The following is a 17,549-nucleotide window of genomic DNA, read 5'->3' on the forward strand; positions in this document are numbered from 1 at the left end:
TTGTTTAACCCTTTTACCTAGGCCAGGCTGTCTGGTGTTGAACATGGGCCAGTAACATCGTGCAGAGGAAATTCAGAACTGGACATATAAGTCAAGTTGCTACATACATTTCATCCTGATATCATTGACCAGTGAGCAATTACTTTGTGCAGTGATACCTCATAAGGCACATTTTGTACAAGGATTATTACAATAGTGTGTAGGGTGTGAATACAGGAGTTCTTAGGGTCACACTGTTGTAGGCCCTAGCTCAGGGCTTTCCCCACACAGGAGTCTACTCTGCTCCAGACATGTTTCTTCTACCACATTGACTCCCCTTCTTACTCCCTTCCACGGGGCCAGTTTCTACCTGTAGGACTCTGTGGGATGGAGGCCTATGCCCGTTCTCTTCGCATCCTAACAAGATGAGCTCTGCCTCTGTTTCCCTTCTCCAGATCCTGACAGTTCTCTTGGCGTTCTCACTGTCAACTCCAAGCCCACATTCAGGGCCTGCCCCACACAGGCCTATTCTACCCCCTGTGGGCTTCTTCCAGCCTGCACCAGCTGCAGGGCTTCTCTAGAGAGAGCGTCTTTTCTCTCCCCCTTCCTTCTAATCAACGTGCCTTTTATTCTCTTCTACCAGCCTCTTTCTAGCTCAAGCTGCTCCCTTGCTGATTAGCGAAAGGGGCGTCACCTGGCGCACCTGATTGCTCCCAGGTTTAGCCCACAAGGTTTTCATGAGACAGAATCTCAGGGTTGGAAGGGACCTCAGGAGGTCATCTAGTCCAACCCCCTGTTCAAAGCAGGTCCAATCCCCAATTTTTGCCCCAGATCCCTAAATGGCCCCCTCAAGGATTGAACTCACAACCCTTGATTTAGCAGGCCAATGCTCAAACCACTGAGCTATCCCTCTGTCCATCCCCCCCCCCCCACCCCAAGTAGGCCCTAATTCTCCTGAAGAGCCATTGGCCCCATGACAGATTAGTGCCCTTTGCAGTGTTGGGCTTTGTGATGTGCATGCCTGGGAAATGGACTTAGACCAGCAGCTCTTTTTATATGGGCTACTGATCATCCTAAAACAACCTTAATGCTGCCAAAAAGAATGGGCCAAATGGAGTTCCTGACCCTGGCTCTGTGGCCAGGAAAAAAAACCTAAGCCAGCAAATTCTAATATTATTTCTTGACACTCACAGCAGACTTCTAAACCAGGCGTTCTCAAAGGCTCTCCACTCAGGACCCCCCAGAACAATCAGTGGCGATGGTTCCAATCCCACAATCCTTTCCAGTCACATCCTATGTCTCTTTGGCATCCTGGCAAGAAAACAGCGCTATTTTGGGGTCTGGGGAGGCCTGATGTAGGTGGTTGATGGGGTTGGGTTTGTGGATTCTGGAGAGAAAGGTGGGTGCTGTTGGATGGGGACCGACCTTCTGAGTGGAGAGCTGCCGGTACTGGGGGGACACTGGCAGTGGGGCAGGAGCTGTTGTCTGGGGATGCTGAGGCAGAGATGGATGCTCTAGGGTGGGGTTTTAAGAAGTGGAGGAGAAGGTGCTGCTGGGTATTGGTGGAAGGGTTGCAGATCCTGTTAGTTGCAAGGATGGGAGGAGTGCTTCCTCTTCTCCCTTGCCTCTCCATGTGCCTGCCCCGTGCTCTGCTCCTGCAGTGACTGACGCTCCTGGGAAAGGGCAGTGCATTCAGCCTGTGGAGTCGGGTTGGGAGGGTCTCCTGTTACCATGCTATTCCCAATGGGTGAGGAGCTAGGGTTACTTACAGGCCCCACAGGAGGATTTCTCCAGTTCTTGCTGGCCTGACGTGGGAATGGTAACAGCAGTGCCACACCGCGTGATGATGAGGGTGCAACCAAGATTAAAAATTGTGCAACTTCAAGGCAAACATAGGGATGTGGAGAAACCACACCTCCCGCTAAGCAAATAAGTGCATTCTCAGTTTGCAGCTTCATTCTTCCACCTTCTTCAGCTACACATCTTAAATTGAATCCACAAGGTAAAAGGCAAGTGTGTTTCTTTTCTCCCCAACCCCAACATCCTTTTCCCCCTATGCAGATGTTGAACCTGTTTGTGGCTGTAATCATGGACAACTTTGAGTACCTGACACGAGACTCTTCCATCCTAGGACCCCATCACCTGGATGAGTTCATTCGGGTCTGGGCTGAATACGACCCAGCTGCCTGGTATGTACACAGCAAATATGTATATACACAATATATATATAGACATAGTCCATATACTGTTTTTAATGTGACTACAAGTCCACAAGGAAAACAAAATCCAGAGCTGAAAAGAGCTGGGGAGGTGAACATTGCAACCCAGATTCACTGTGCGCTTGAGATTTAACAAACCTGATGTAGTTACAGGGGAATTTCCTTTTAGCTGATATGAGAACCAGAAAAGAAAAAAAAACTCAAACCCTTAACAGTGCCAGAAAACGAATGGGTCCGATGCAAACAGAGTGCCTGATCCTAGCTCTATGGTCATGCAGAAAAGGCATTTATTATTTCTGGAAACACAACTGAACACCTTTGGTTTTCATTTCCAATGTGAAGGGGGGAAAAAGTAGAATCTCTCGCCATCTTAAGCATGTTAGTTAACACTTGAGATTAATTTCTCTAAAATCAATCTAGATACACAAAGATTATGTAGCATTTGTTAGTAGACAAGAATTGCCTTAATAATTTAAAATAATAAAATACAGTGTGTATTTGTTTTGAGGTCACGGAAAACCAGTGAAGCTTTCTTTTCACGTTTTCAAGGTGCCATTCCTCCCTAAAGAGTGTGCCCCTGATTTGCCAGTACTTTGCACGTCAAGTCATCACTTTCAGCTGTGCAACATCAGTGTAAAATGCTATCAAATCATAATTCTCCACTCACACCCGGTAGCATTTTACATCCACTCTAAACAGGTGTATGGGACAACATAGGTTGCAAGGCAGTGGAGGAAGGACTGAATGTTTTTTAATAGAGCATTGGTTTGATTAGAACATACAACTTAAATAGAGAGGTATCATCAGAAATTGTGTTTTGATCCTGGAAACATCCATTGAATGGCAGCAAGTTACAGATGAGATCTTTGATCTTTTTAAGAATACGCTGGTTTGGGGGCAAGAGGTTGAAAGCTGAGACATGTAAAGCAATAAAGAGAAGAAAAACCATTAAGCCTAACTTCATCCGATGAAGTGAGCTGTAACTCATGAAAGCTCATGCTCAAATAAATTGGTTAGTCTCTAAGGTGCCACAAGTACTCCTTTTCAATTCCCAATGAATCTCCAATAAAACATCCTTGGTATACAGGCTTGTTAAGGGAAAGGGTTTTTTTCTCCCACCCAGAAAGTGAGGTTTTGAATGAAATCTGCCTTGGATTTTTTTTTTAATCCAAATATGGTAGCGGAGGAACCTACACACAACTGGCTGGGTCCCTCATGGCAGGAAACACTGCAATAACAGGAGAAGGAGAATGTTACCACAGAATAAGGGTCAGGCTGGAAGAGTTTTAGGGTAGAGATGAAGTGGGGGTTGTCTCCCACAAGGTTGCCTAGTTACCAGGTCCCAGAGCAAAGTTTACTTGAAAACATTGCAACGAATGTAGGGGAGAAAACCATTGTGTTACGTGCCACCTTTCCGACAACGCAGGACACTCAGCCTCTACAGAAGGCTTTAAAAGGGCGAAGAGCACTCCATAAACCTGAAGGTTTTAGATGCTCTGAAGTGCAGTCAGAACCATTTCCTTGATCTTTTACAGCTTTCGGACATGGTACTGGGGACAATTTTTTTTTACAAACTACCACCCACTTCTTATCCCCCATCCTCCCCACAAAGCCACCGGGCAATGTGTTTTCCACAAAATACAGCTCTCTTGTGAAAAGGCTTCAGACTTGTACATCTACAACACACAAGCTGCCTCCAACCCCTTTATGCTTTTCATCCTCTTTTTGTTCCCCTGCAAGCAGAGCTGAAGATGTAGGGAAAATGTTTATAGATAAGAACTTAAACCCCTAATAAGAATGCACTTAAGCCAATTTAAATCAAACTTTGGTTTAATGTAGTAGCTTTAGTACAGAAAGTAAATCTGTTTAAACATAATTTATACCATCTCAAGTGCATCCACATTAGGGATTTGAACCAGTATAACTAGATTTTAGTTAGTGCAAGTTTCTAATACAAACTAGTCCTTAGTGAGTATCTGATCAGCAATCAGTGGTTATTTTTCATTTGCAAATCCTGTCCACTTTCTTACCACTGATGGGAAATTCAGTGAGGCTGAAAATTTGGGAATGTCCATTCTCCCTATAACAAATAACTTCAAATCCCATGAGCACCAATGAGATAAATTACCTGTGTACGAGAAAAAACACCAATGTGCTTTTCCTAAGATTCAGATGCTCAGACCATTGGGGTCATAAGGAGGGTGGTTTCTGCATGATTTCCTCATTCTTCTGGTTCTGAAGTGAAAGATTAAAATGTTGGTTTAAAATGATACTTCCTTTTAAAAAGTAATGAATGCATACTATGTCATGCATGAAGATCAGGGAGCTTGATTCTCTAATCTACTCCAGTTTTCCACTGGTGTGACTCCATTGACTTCGGTGGAGTTACTCACAAAGTACAACTGTGTAAATCAAAGGGGAATCAGGCCCTTTGATATCTTAGGCCTGGAGCCTTCAAAAATGTGCCTTTGCTTAATTTTACATGTGCAAGTAGTTCCACTGAAGTCACATACATCAACTAAGCATATTCTTAAGTGTTTGCAGGTTTGAGGCCTAAAATATCAGTGATTTACACTTTCTGAGACAGGACCTTTTCTTCATAATGCAGGTATTTACATGTCATGGGGAATAATAGATAATCATAATAATTTGCATGAAAAGGGATTACACGGCAGTGTGATCTAGATTTAGGCAAACTAGATTATTATTCCTACTTTTATCGCTGACTTACTTTGTGACCTTTGCCAAGCCACTTAGCCTCTGTATGCCTCAGTTTGTCCATCAATAAAATGAACAGAATAATGCCTTATCCACCTTGTAAGCTATTTGAGACTCCTAGATGAAAGGCGACGTGTGAGTGCAAAGTGCAAATATTATTATGTATATGGTAATGGTTATTTATTTTAATATTTTATGTCTTTAAAATATTATCTTCAGTGTCACCATCTTTCTCCCGGTTATTATGTCTTTAAACTTTCTTGGGGGAAAATATTCAAAATGTTGAGAGAGAGGTAAAAACAGGAAATAGCACTATTGTTTTTAAAAAAGTATTTTGCTAAATAGAAGGTAAATATGGGAATGCTAATGGATTAAAGGGTGGTAGAAACACCATACATTAGAGAGAGATAGTGCACTATGAACCCTACTAATCTGGTTCTGGGGAAAATCTCTCACATGTAAACTGATACTGACAAATGGCAATCTCTCTTTAGCGATCGGCCACTTTTAGTCATTTTAAAAAATAATAGCATTGAACTTCAAGATGACCTGCAAAATAAAATAAAATTGGATGTATGGCCTTTTTTGTTTCTTTAAGATGTATAAAGAAGACCTGAAAGGTGCTGTATTTTTCTTTACTATGTGTTTTTCCCCCTTGGAAATATTAGGAATGTCAAGCCGTTTGTCAGAGTTCTTCTTGGATGACTAGAAGTGTGTACTGTAAGTGTTTTCAGCTCTTAATTGAAAGAGCAGGGTGGTGGAATCCCTAACAAGAAGAGCTTCTCTCACAAGTATCTGAGATAAATAGGCATTAACAAAGGCAAACGAAAACCAAAGAGATTTAAATTGCCTAACTAAGAATCAGTTCCACTGTCAACTAATCGTGGTTCACTACAGTGGCATGTGTCATGTCAAAAAGCACTAGCTCTTCCAGGCATCCACAGAGTCTCTCAGGGTAGACATATCTCGGGGCTTGTCTAGGCACAGGGTTTGCACTGATGTAACAATATTGATTTAGAAGTTTCAGTCCATTCGCTAAAGGAAAATGCCACAATAGTATCAATGTGCCACAGTTTAATATCAGTTTAACTGTATTCATAGTAGTGGGTTACACCAGCTGAACTATGTAGTTTTCTAAACCAATACAATTATACCTGTGCAAAAGCTATGAGTAAACCAGCTAGGACTTTCTAATACAAAAAACAAAACCACATGAAAATATTGGGGGGGGGAATCTCTAAGGACTTTTTTATGTATCATAAAGAAGCTTAAAAAAAAGTGTGGGGGCAGGAGGGGTATAATAGCAGTTTGATTTCCTTTGCAGGTTCCCTTGAAGTTCGGTGCTGCTATTTTTTTAGATGATTTGGCTAATTATAATTAGAAATAAAAGTAATCCATGAAGTTTCTTAATCCAGCTGCTAGACTAACTGAAAACATTTTTTTAAATAATAGAATTAACCATAAAAACAACTTTGCAATAGTCTGATTTCAATTGTTACAAATGGGATCTGAATTTTCTCAGTCCTAATCAGTCTCATAAGTCTCTTAAAATAGCAAACTACTGGGCTGACTGTTAATCTTCTGTGTTCTTATATTTCAGACATATTAAAGAACTATAACATTAGTGACTCTCATAATTAAATGTGGTGGTTAGAATATCTTTTATATTGCATTGTAGTTCGGACAGTAATTAAAACAACCACGCTGCTTTATGCTGTGGCTTTTGTAGAGAAACTGGAAGTTCTCCCTCTCTAGATCTGAATTAAGGTGTCTACCACCCAGAAAATCCAATCATTGTCAAACTAACCTTGCTTCTAGAATGTTTTCCTCCTCCACCCTCTGCCATTTGCTGTGTTCTGTAGGGGAGTGATCTTTTGGAACAAGGCCTCCCTCCTTTCCTATGCTGTTATAACTTGTGATGTTTTCTTTCCAGTTGCCGGATTCATTATAAGGATATGTACAATTTGTTACGTGTCATTGCTCCACCCCTTGGCTTAGGAAAGAAGTGCCCTCATAGGGTGGCATATAAGGTTTGGAATTTCAGAGAGTCTGTCCAGCATTTCCTTCTTTGGTTTTCTTTTTTTTCTTTTTTTTTTTTAATCCAAACTGCAAATGCAAACGATACTGAAAAGAACTGGAACGTGACTAACCCGTTGCCTGAAAAGGAATGATTGACTGCCCCCTTATCCCTTGATGCATCAATTCTCCATCTACTCCTACATCCCAGCTGGCTGGAGAAAGGCAGCCTTATGAGACAGAGAACTCAAAAGCTTCCATCCCTCATGGTCTAGATGGGAAGGGGTGAGGAAGGGGCAAAGGGGCAATATATATGAGAGAGAGAAACAGCATAATAATATTTCTGCAGAATGCTGAGGAGAAAAATCTAAAATTCAAAAAGGTTTTAGACTGTTTTTTAAACTAAGAGCTGAAGGAAAGCCAACAGATGCAGAGGGCCACATGGTTCCAGTGCAGATCTCCGTTAGGGATGAATTTATTAAAGGGGGAACTCTATAGTTCAGGAAAGATGATAGGAAAGAACTTGGTGAAAATAAAGGCAGGGCCTAGTGAGGAACAGTCAAATGTAAAAGAATCCCATTTAAATATAACATATGGAGGGAAGCAACTGAATATTGACAAAATGTACAAATGCTTATATACAAATGCTAGAAGTCTTGCGTACTAAGATGGGTAAACTGGAGTGCCTGGCATTAAATGAGGATACTGTTATAATAGGTGCTGTGGAAACTCGGTGGAATGAGGACAATCTGTGGGAAATGGTAATACCAGAGTGCAATATATATAAGAACGACAGAGTAGGTTGCACAGGTGGGGGAGTGGCTCTGTCTGTGAAAGAAACCATAGAGTCAAATAAAGTAAAAATCATAAATTACTCAAACTGTACCATAGAATCTCTTTGGATAGAAATTCCCCACTTGAACAGTAGGATTAGGACAGTAGGAGTATAGTATTGAGCACCTGACCAAGATGGCGATGGTGATTATGAAATGCTCAGAGAGATGATAGAAGCAACAAAGACAGATAACGCAATAATAATGGGGGATTTCAACTACCCTCATATTGACGTCACCTTAGGAGGGTATGCAGAAATAATGTTTCTAGACATGTGGAACAGCTTCTCCTGGGACCCACAAGGGGAGAGGCAATTCTTGATTCATTACAGAGGTTCAAACTAAATATGTATGCCCCTCCCCATAAAATATAAAAACAGTAAGAGGACCAAAAAGATACCGTCATGGCTAAACAATAGAATAAAAAAGTCAAAATGGTTAAAGGCAAAAAGACATCCTTTAAAAGTTGGAAGTCAGATCCTACTGAGGAAAATAGAAAAGAGCATAAAATCTGGCATGTCACAGGTAAAAGTGTACTCAGGCAGGCCCAAGAAAGAATCAGAAGAATAAATAGCTAAAAATTCAAAAGATAACAGCAAATATAGTTTTTTAAGTACATCACAGCCAAGAAGCCTGCCAAACCGTCAGTGGGGCCACTGGATGATCAAGGTGCTAAAGAAGCACTCAAGGAAGACAAGGCCATTGCCGAGAAACTAAATGAATTCTTTGCATTGGTCTTCACTGCAGTGGATGTGGAGGAGATCCCCAAACCTGAGCTGTTCTTTTTAGGTGACAAATCTGAGGAACTGTCCCAGGTTGAGGTGTCAGTAGAGGAGATTTCTGAACAAACTGATAAACTAAACAGTAATATGTAACTGGGACAAGATGGGATTCACCCAAGAGTTCTGAAGGAACTCAAATATGAAATTGCAGAACTACTAACTGTGATATGTAACCTATTGTTAAATCAGCCTCTCTACCAGATAACTGTAGGATAGCTAATATAATGACAATTTTTAAAAAAGGCTCCAGAGGTGATCCTGGCCATTAAAGACCAGTAATCCTAACTTCAGTACCAGGCAAACTGGTTGAAACTGCACTAAAGAACAAAATTATCAGACACACAGATGGAACATAATATGTTGGGGAAGAGCCAACATGGTTTTTGTAAAGGGAAATCAGGCTTCGCCAATCTACTAGAATTCTTTGTGGGGGTCAACGAGCATGTGGACAAAGAGGATGCAGCCAATATAGTGTACTTGGACTTTCAGAAAGCCTGTGACGTGGTCCCTCACCAAAGGCTCTTGAGCAAAGTAAGAAGTCCTGGGGTCCGAGGGAAAGTCCTCCCCAATAAGTGGATAAGAGATCGGAAACAAAGGGCACGTTTACACTTAAAATGCCGCATTGGCGCCACTGCGCTGCTGCAGCGCTGTAATGGAGACAGTCTACGCCGACGGGGGGGAGCTCGCCCGTCAGCACAGTTACTCCCGCTCCGTAAGAGGCGGTAGCTATCCCGCAGGGAGAAGCTCTCTCGCCGACACAGCCCTGTCTACACGGGGGGCCTAGGTCAGTGTAACTATGTTGCTGGCGGGGAGGCGGGGGGATTTTTCAGCCCCCTGAGCATTGTAGTTATACCAGTATAGGTCTGTAGTGTAGACCAGACCATAGGGTAGGAATAAATGGTCATTTTTCACAATGGAAAGAGGTATCTAGTGGAGTCCTCCAAAGAGCTGTCCTGGGATCTGTGCTGTTCAACCCACTCCATAAATGATCTGGAAAAGGGGTGAACAGTGAGATGGCAAAATTTGCAGATGATGCAAAGTCCAAAGCTTAGTGCAAAGAGTTACAAAGGGATCTCACGAAACTGGGTGACTGGGCAACAAAATGGCCGATGAAATTCAGTGTCGATAAGTGCAAAGTAATGCACATTGGGAAAAATAATCCCAACTATACACAAAAAACAATGGGGTCTAAATTATCTGTTACCACTCAAGAAAGAGCTCTTGGAGCCATTGTGGATAGTTCTCTGAAAATGTACATTCCATATTCAATTCATGTGATCAATGAGGTTTAAAAATCTACCAGAAATATATTTTTTCAGATGGGAATAAAAACCGCAGGGCTGTATTTCAATGTTGAGATAGTGGCTAGGCATAGAAACTTTTTATCCTTTTGGTTTTGTCAGTTGTTTCTCTCTTCCTTCCTTTTCCCCATCTATCAGCCATCTGTGTAGTACCTGGGAGTGTGGTCTAGTGAGCACTCTAGAGCATTTGGGCTCTATTCCTGAGTCTACACCTGACGTGCTGTATGAACGATGCCAGTTCATTTACCCTCTTTGTGCCACAGTTTCACCATCTATACGATGGAGATAATACTTTCCCTGCTTCACAGGGGGGTTAATATTAATTAATAATGCTCTTTAACATGCTTTGGTATCCTTGTATGAAAGACCCTGTGGAATTACAAAGTAGTATTAACACACAGCCACCTGGGAAGATAAAATCAGACGCTACAGTTGTGTCCAAAGTCAACGGCAGCACCAGTAGGGGTAGCAAGCCAGGAGCTTTTCAGCTCTGCCGCCCCTTCTTCCCAATGGAGGATTTAATTTGTTGTGGACTCCGGCTGTAACAAAACTCATCAACAATGGAGTTGCAAGGCTTCTGTTGAGCCCCTGCACTTCCTAGCTTTTTCCACTGCTTCCAAACTCGCAGGCTGTTTAACGTACCCTTGTAATGAAGCCAGTAAGTGAGCCCCCTCGCAGATTGAAGGTGGGCTGGGATCTATGTGGCTGCCCTGGTCAGAGCCGAATCTGAGTTGTTGGAGGAGTCTGGCTTCGTTGGATAGGGTGCTGCAGAGATCCAGCTTTTTCTGGTAGTCCGAGCAATCTTAGGTTGCCCATGTGAAAAAAACAAAAAAGGATTCTTCTTCTCCTTCTTCTTTCTCTTTTAGCCTTTAACCTAAATTGGAAGCAAAACTCTTTATTCACAAAAGAAAAAGAGAAGCATTTTATGTGTCACATCTGTTTCTGTCCCATAACTCTGCCTACCAGCTCTCCCTGGCATGGTGAATACAACCATTTTTTTATTTGAAAAACAAGCAAACAAAAAAAGCAACCCCCACTTTGACCCCCCCAATCCCTACCCACCCCAATCCCTTTCCACGTCCACTGACTTACACATCAATCATTCCGTACTGCTGCCGCAGGGATTTGAGTGTCAGCGTTTAACCTGGGATTTCTCTGCGATGAGGAGACACCCATGGGTTCGACCAAAGGGATGGAAGCGGAGAAATCCTGCAGTTTACCCTCCTCTTTATTTTGTTTATTTGTCTCTTTCCTGAGAAATCTGATTAACCAGATATCTGTTTTTCTTGTCTGCTTTCTCTCCCGCTCCCCCCCTGCATTTTCCTCTCCCTGGTTTCGTTTCACCCTTTGTGTTGCTCCCCGTTTTTATTTTGGTTCTGGTTTGATTTCTGTCTCCTCCTGCTTTTGCCACCACACCCCCTCTCTCCTCCCCGCCTTCAATTCCAAGCGGGCACATCAGTTACACTGATATGTATGAGATGCTGAGACACATGTCCCCACCTCTAGGCCTGGGAAAGAAATGCCCTGCTCGAGTTGCCTATAAGGTAGATCATCCTTAAAAATTCCCTAAACCACCGGTGAAAGCTTCTTTTTGCCATGGCTGAAATGGGTGCCGTTTTCCTGTGATATTATTGGTGTGATCCTGAGTTCTTTCTGGTGCTTCATCTTCTTTCTACGCAGACTGGATTTTAAACATGCCACATTTTTGATAATATTGTTTTCAGTCATTAAAATTGTGACATGTTAGTTTGTCTTTCCAGCTATGTCTCCACCTATCTATATAAGTGTCGCTCTCTGTATCTTTCTGCTTCCTTTCCAGTCCACTTGCGGGGTGGGAAGTGGAGTTAATAAGCAATTTACGCTACCAATACAACTGCATATATTTTTGTATGTCTCTGGCTAGCCTTTTAGTTGTGTGGTGTTTTTTTTTCCTTTTAATTAGGTCAAAGTCATTAGGGTAGGCAGGGCCGTAGGCGGTAGCAAGTTATTAAATACAGCCAATACCATAAATGCTCTCTAATACACTCGTGGAAATAACTTCACACAAATCAAACCATTTTGGTCCAAAGAAAAAAGAGAAATCACATATAATTTGTCCTAAACAAGGTTTTAATTAAACCACAAGACACATTACATTCAAAGATATGTTAGTTGCTACATTTCAGACCCTGCTGTGGAGAGTGTGGTAGAAATGCAGAGATAAATTAGACTGACTTTATAAAGCACGGTCCAGGATTCCAGCCAATTCCCTCCCATTAGTTTCAGTGAGATTTGCGCTGCAACCACCAATTCTGCATGAAATTTGCATTTGGCGAGGGCTTCATTAGGAATATTTCTTTAGCTTTCGTTCTCATGCCTTCAAAGGGATTTGCATGCAGGACTGGCCTAACTCTGTTCCCATTAAAGACAATGGGAGTTTTTACTGTTGACTTCAGTGGAAACAGAATTAGGCCAGCATTGAGCGTTTTTGAAAATCCCACTCATCCACCCTGGGCTTTGCTTGGTGTGACAGGTTGGAATGAACCCAGACCACATCATACCTCCAAGCATCACCTGATTTCTCATTTAAACTATGTGCCACTGAGTTTCAGTAGTGGTTCCCTATGAGATGGGCCTACGCCAAACCCTGAGAGCCGGTTCCCGCCCCCTGAATTTCACTGTGGCCTTTCATAGGGCATGTAAATATCAACCAAAGTTTCAAATAAATATTTTCAACATAGCCCTTCCCTATTGTAATGCATTTCCCCTCTATCGGACAAAGTGAGAAGAAGGTAAGGATAGTTGGCTTGGAGGAGGCTTTTGGATTCAGTATTACGCGAATGATCAGTTAGGTAGCTTTTCTGTGTGCATCTTGCTATGCTCCTGGCATAAAATGTGAGTACTCCAAAGGGGGGTATCTATTATGAATATATAGTAATGGCCAATATATAGTAAACATCCTTATAAAAACTTTCCAGACACATGATCAATTTTTAAACTTCCATGTTTCAGCCATTTAAAATATCTGTTGGTTTTTATATATAAAAACCCACACACAGAAAGGGCGACATTTGCAAAAGTGGCCACCGTTTTTTTAAGTGTGTCTATTTTAGAGGCCCAAAGTCACAGTGAGCTTGATTTTTCAGAGCTGCTGGGTTTTTGTTTTTGTGGGTTTTTTGGCCACTTTCTGTATATGCTTTTTAAAGTATATGTATGTACACACACACCCCAGAAGCATAATATTTTCAATTGCATTACTTTTTCCTACCTCTCTACATTAAAAATAGCCAATAAGTGTGTTTAAAACATACATTTTAACAGGGTTATTGGCTGCTTATAGTTCTGCATTGTTTAGAGGCTGTATTTGTTGTTGTTTAACCTATATATACCAACTTCTATCCAGGCTGAGACCTTAGCTACTTATCTGCCCTCATTCATCACTAGAAAGTTCTTTTTACATTAGTCTTCCTACATGCAGTTTAATTTATGTCTGCATTTATATACCTTTCCCATAACATTTAGGTACCTTTGAGTATTTTTTTAAAATACACCCACTTGTTTCTTCCACCCTTACTTTTTACTCATCAAGTAACCGCTCTCCATGGCAGGGATGTAACTGAGTCCCATAAGTAGAGACGGGTCCAAGCTGTGAAGTTCAGATTTACAGTCAGACTTTCTCTGAGTTGAAGGTGGTCAGATATATTGTTCCACTTTGGCTCACTATAGAATAGGTCCAAGCTCTGGAGTTTACACCTGGATCTTGATTTGAATTCCCCCCAAAGTACAGGAGGGTTCGATCAGTCATTGCAGGTTGGGCTCATCCCCACTGATAGCAGTAGCAGTGTTACTAGGGCAGGGATCAGCAACCTTTGGCCCATGGCCCGCCAGGGTAAGCCCCCTGGCAGGCCGGGCCAGTTCATTTACTTGCTGCATCCGCAGGTTCAGCCGATCGCGGCTCCCACTGGCCGCAGTTCGCCGCTCCAGGCCAATGGGGGCTGCAGGAAGCGGCAGCCAGCACGTCCCTCGGCCCGTGCCACTTCCCGCAGCCCCCATTGGCCTGGAGCGGCGAACTGCGGCCAGTGGGAGCTGCAGTCGGCTGAACCTGCGGACGCGGCAGGTGAACAAACCGGCCCAGCCTGCTAGGGGTCTTACCCTGGCGGGCCGCGGGCCAAAGGTTGCCAATCCCTATACTAGGCATTTCACTAGTTTAATTTTTAAAAATCCATGCTTTCACTAATAATGACATTGGCTTTCATTGCCTTTCTCCTCCATTTTTATTAACTGATGTGACTAGGAAGAGCATGTGCGAGGAGACATGGTTGTGCTGAAAATCTGCACTCATATTAACACTACATGTGAATGGTTGCATTCAGTTGCCCTAGACTCCAGTGGTTTCCAAGTGGTCATTGTCTACCTGGAGTTACCATTGCTGTTCACCACGATCTGTTTGTAACTGATGGGAAAACTCAGTGTGACCAACAGTTGGCCCCACTTGAGGCACAGTGCAACCATCCATCCTCGGCTACATGCACATGTTTCAGATCACAAACAAATCTGCTTTCTAAGAAGCCAGAAAATAAGTAAATAACAATTCAAATGACACCCTCTAATTGTGCAACTGTAGCTCAGAGACAGCCAGTGAAAGGAGTCAATGTTTTGTCTCTGCCCTCTCCTGTTCTCTCACTGTCAGTAAAAGTCTATTTTCTGTTCTGTTGGGCAAAAGGTTTTTTTCCCTCTTTGTCCCTCTTTGACTCTCTATTTGATTGCAAAGATCTGGGCAGCCTGTATGGGTTTGTCCCTGTCTCTATCTGTTGGCCTTCTCGATAGTTCAGTGTTGTTTTTCGTTTGTTTATTTTCTCCAGACTTTGGGGCTACTGTTTCTTTCCGTCAAACTTCTTTTCTTTTCTTTTTTTAATTTGTTTATTTTGTTCCTCCTTTGTGAACTGTTCTCCTTGGTTAGCAAGACCAATCCCTGCAGAGTTGTTATGCACGTGGCTTGCTGCTTGCCTTGATAGTCATGCATGGGAATCTTTTAGTTCCTTGTTCTGACACTCCTCAGGTGACAGGAGAGCTTTATCCCAAGAGACACTGGGCGTTCGAAAGAAGAAGGCCACTTTCCTCCACACTGCTGGGGCTGGGGTTGGGGAAAGTGGCACTTTGGCTCCTTCCAATTGCTTAAAGTTCTAGTGGTTGCAGAGTTTCAAATCAGAACCTTTAGTCCATTTAGCAGAGTTTACTGAGACTTCATTGTAGTCCTGTACAGGCCTTGTGAGTTTGCCAGCAACCCCGGAGAGTGCTGGTCCCAGTTTTTTGGCAAAAAATGCAGATTTGGCGACACCGACATGTTTTGTGAGCTCGCGTCAGTTTCGCCAAACTGTTCTTGTCAAGAACAAAACAAAACTACAAAATAATCAAATTGTTTTACCAGGACACTTTTGAAACAAAGTGTTTTGGTTCAAAGCAACATTTTGTTTGTTTATTAAAAATACAAAAACCTTTACAAATGTCCAAAAATGAAAGAAAACATTTCGTTTGGATTGAATGAATTGTTTCATTTTTAACAAAATAGAAACATTTTGTTTCAGGTTGAATGGAATGTTTAGTTTGACCAGAAACTTCTTTTTTTTTTTTTTTTTTACTTTTAGATTTGCTGAAAATTCAAAAAAAAAATTTTTTTTGGTCAATTTCTTTAAAACTACCAGCAAACAGAGAAAAAAATCCATTATTTGCCTGGCTCTAGTTATGGGTCTCCCTGCTTTTTATAACGCACATGGGGAGCATGGAAGCTTCTAAACATTGATGTTTTTAGCAGGTTTGTAGACAAATAATCCTGGATAACCCCACCCTTGTGTGTATGTACACATACATGCATGCCTGGAAAACCTGCATAGGAAAATAGTCAGTGCATTATCTGAATACATTAAAAGATTTTGAGGCTGCAATGCTTGCATGCATCTTGATGCTCATGGTGCTCTCCCTTGAAAATCTGTCCTTCATGAATTTTCAAGGCAAGACAGTGAGCATTCCAACATTGTGCTTAGTCAGCTGGCAGAACTGGCGCCCAAGCGTTTGCAGTCATTGTAAACAGCTATTGACAACGGCACTTTCAGCATGGGTCTCGTTTTGTACATCCCAGAGTTTCTGATGTATCCACAGAGAAACTGGGGAAAGGAAACCCAACCAGTGCAACGCCCTCTATGTACTTGGCAATGCATTGCTATTGAGCTGATGCCAAAGTGCCATAGTGATTGACAGAACAAGGAGTAATGGTCTCAAGTTGCAGTGGGGGAGATTTAGGTTGGATATTAGGAAAAACTTTTTCACTCGGAGGGTGGTGAAACACTGGAATGCGTTACCTAGGGAGGTGGTGGAATCTCCTTCCCTATAAGTTTTTAAGGTCAGGCTTGACAAAGCCCTGGCTGGGATGATTTAGTCGGGGATTGGTCCTGCTTTGAGCAGGAGGTTGGACTAGATGACCTCTTGAGGTCCCTTCCAGCCCTGATATTCTATGATTCTATGATTTAGAATTTGGAGGAGGGGTTTCAGTTTGATTTGAGTCGGGGCGTAACTCTTGAGCATAAAGCCATTAGGCTTGGAAAGATTTTGATTTTGATTGGTCAACGTCAATTTCACTGTACTCACACAAACTGATGGAAAAAATATTTCCATAGGTAATAGTGGGAATGTACGGATAGGCAAAGTAAGCAAAATGATGCTTGAGAACGTATTGAAGTTTGATTTAAGGCTATTTACTTCATATATTTTGACATAGGATGTTTACCGGTTATAAAGCCTTAATTTTTTGACTCATCAATATTATCCCTCAAAATTATTTTTTTTTAAAATTGAATTCTGCCAAGCCTCAATGTAACATCAACTGTTTTGCTTATTGCAGGAATATCCAAACGTTGCCCTGCTGAGGGTCACACTGACAATTTGCCAAGAATACACGGTGCATCCCCTTACCTTGCCCATCTTGAATCACAGGTGCAGCCCATGGTGACTACAAATTCCAGCATGCAATGTTTCATCTTGTTCTGAGTAACTCTCTGTTGGCCCAAAGGTTGAGCCTTGCACACCGAGATTGTAGTGCCCATGGGCTATACTTTAGAACTTCTTAGGCCATATCAAACTGGCCAGACTGGCTTTGGGGACACCCGGTAAATATTCTCCTTTGCCATCCTAGGTCCATCCTTGTCATGTGATTGTGGTAACTTTATCCCATACTGGTTTTTGTTTTCTTCCTTCCCAAGCTTTGTGTCAAGAATGAGGCCAGCAGAATTTGAATGTCTGGATTAGGCTGTGAATGATTCTAAACGAATCACAGACTTTAACTGGTCTCTGTGCTAACTAGCTGATCATTCTGCCTTCTCTGAGCAGTGTTTGTCTGGGGAAATGCAATGACTACCCAGTCAAAAGACAGGGCATTAAATAAGTCAGAGCATAATATTACAACTAGAACAGGGTTAATTATTCATAGCAAATAATTTATTCAACAAATTCAGACTCTTTTTCTGCTAGCAGACTGTCCATAAGCAGTTCTCAATTCTTTTGAATGTATTCACTGTTAGGAAGCATTCCCCCCCCCCCCCCCCAGTGATTTTTGTCCCATAAATTGCCCATGAGTAGTTCAAAGTGAGTTTTCAGTATCCAAAATTTAAGTGGTGTTAGCTAGTTTTAATAGGATACACAGAGCACATGGTATTTTTTTTCCATTGACAT

General features: G+C 42.1%; 1 protein-coding gene across 12 annotated transcripts in view; it reads left to right on the top strand.

Annotated features, from left to right (window-relative positions):
* CACNA1B (calcium voltage-gated channel subunit alpha1 B) overlaps positions 1-17,549 on the top strand; it is a 473,291-nt gene that overhangs the window by 423,541 nt on the left and 32,201 nt on the right. For 9 of the 12 annotated variants that reach the window (XM_073313889.1, XM_073313876.1, XM_073313880.1 and 6 more), the window contains 2 exons: positions 2,041-2,168; positions 11,296-11,392. In XM_073313889.1, the coding sequence (XP_073169990.1) occupies positions 2,041-2,168; positions 11,296-11,392 (225 nt within the window). Of the gene's footprint in view, positions 1-2,040; positions 2,169-6,849; positions 6,947-11,295; positions 11,393-17,549 lie in introns of all 12 variants that reach the window. The other 3 variants (XM_073313878.1, XM_073313882.1, XM_073313879.1) reach the window with 2 other exon arrangements.

Source organism: Lepidochelys kempii, chromosome 16, assembly GCF_965140265.1.
Source record: "Lepidochelys kempii isolate rLepKem1 chromosome 16, rLepKem1.hap2, whole genome shotgun sequence".
NCBI lineage: Eukaryota > Metazoa > Chordata > Testudines > Cheloniidae > Lepidochelys > Lepidochelys kempii.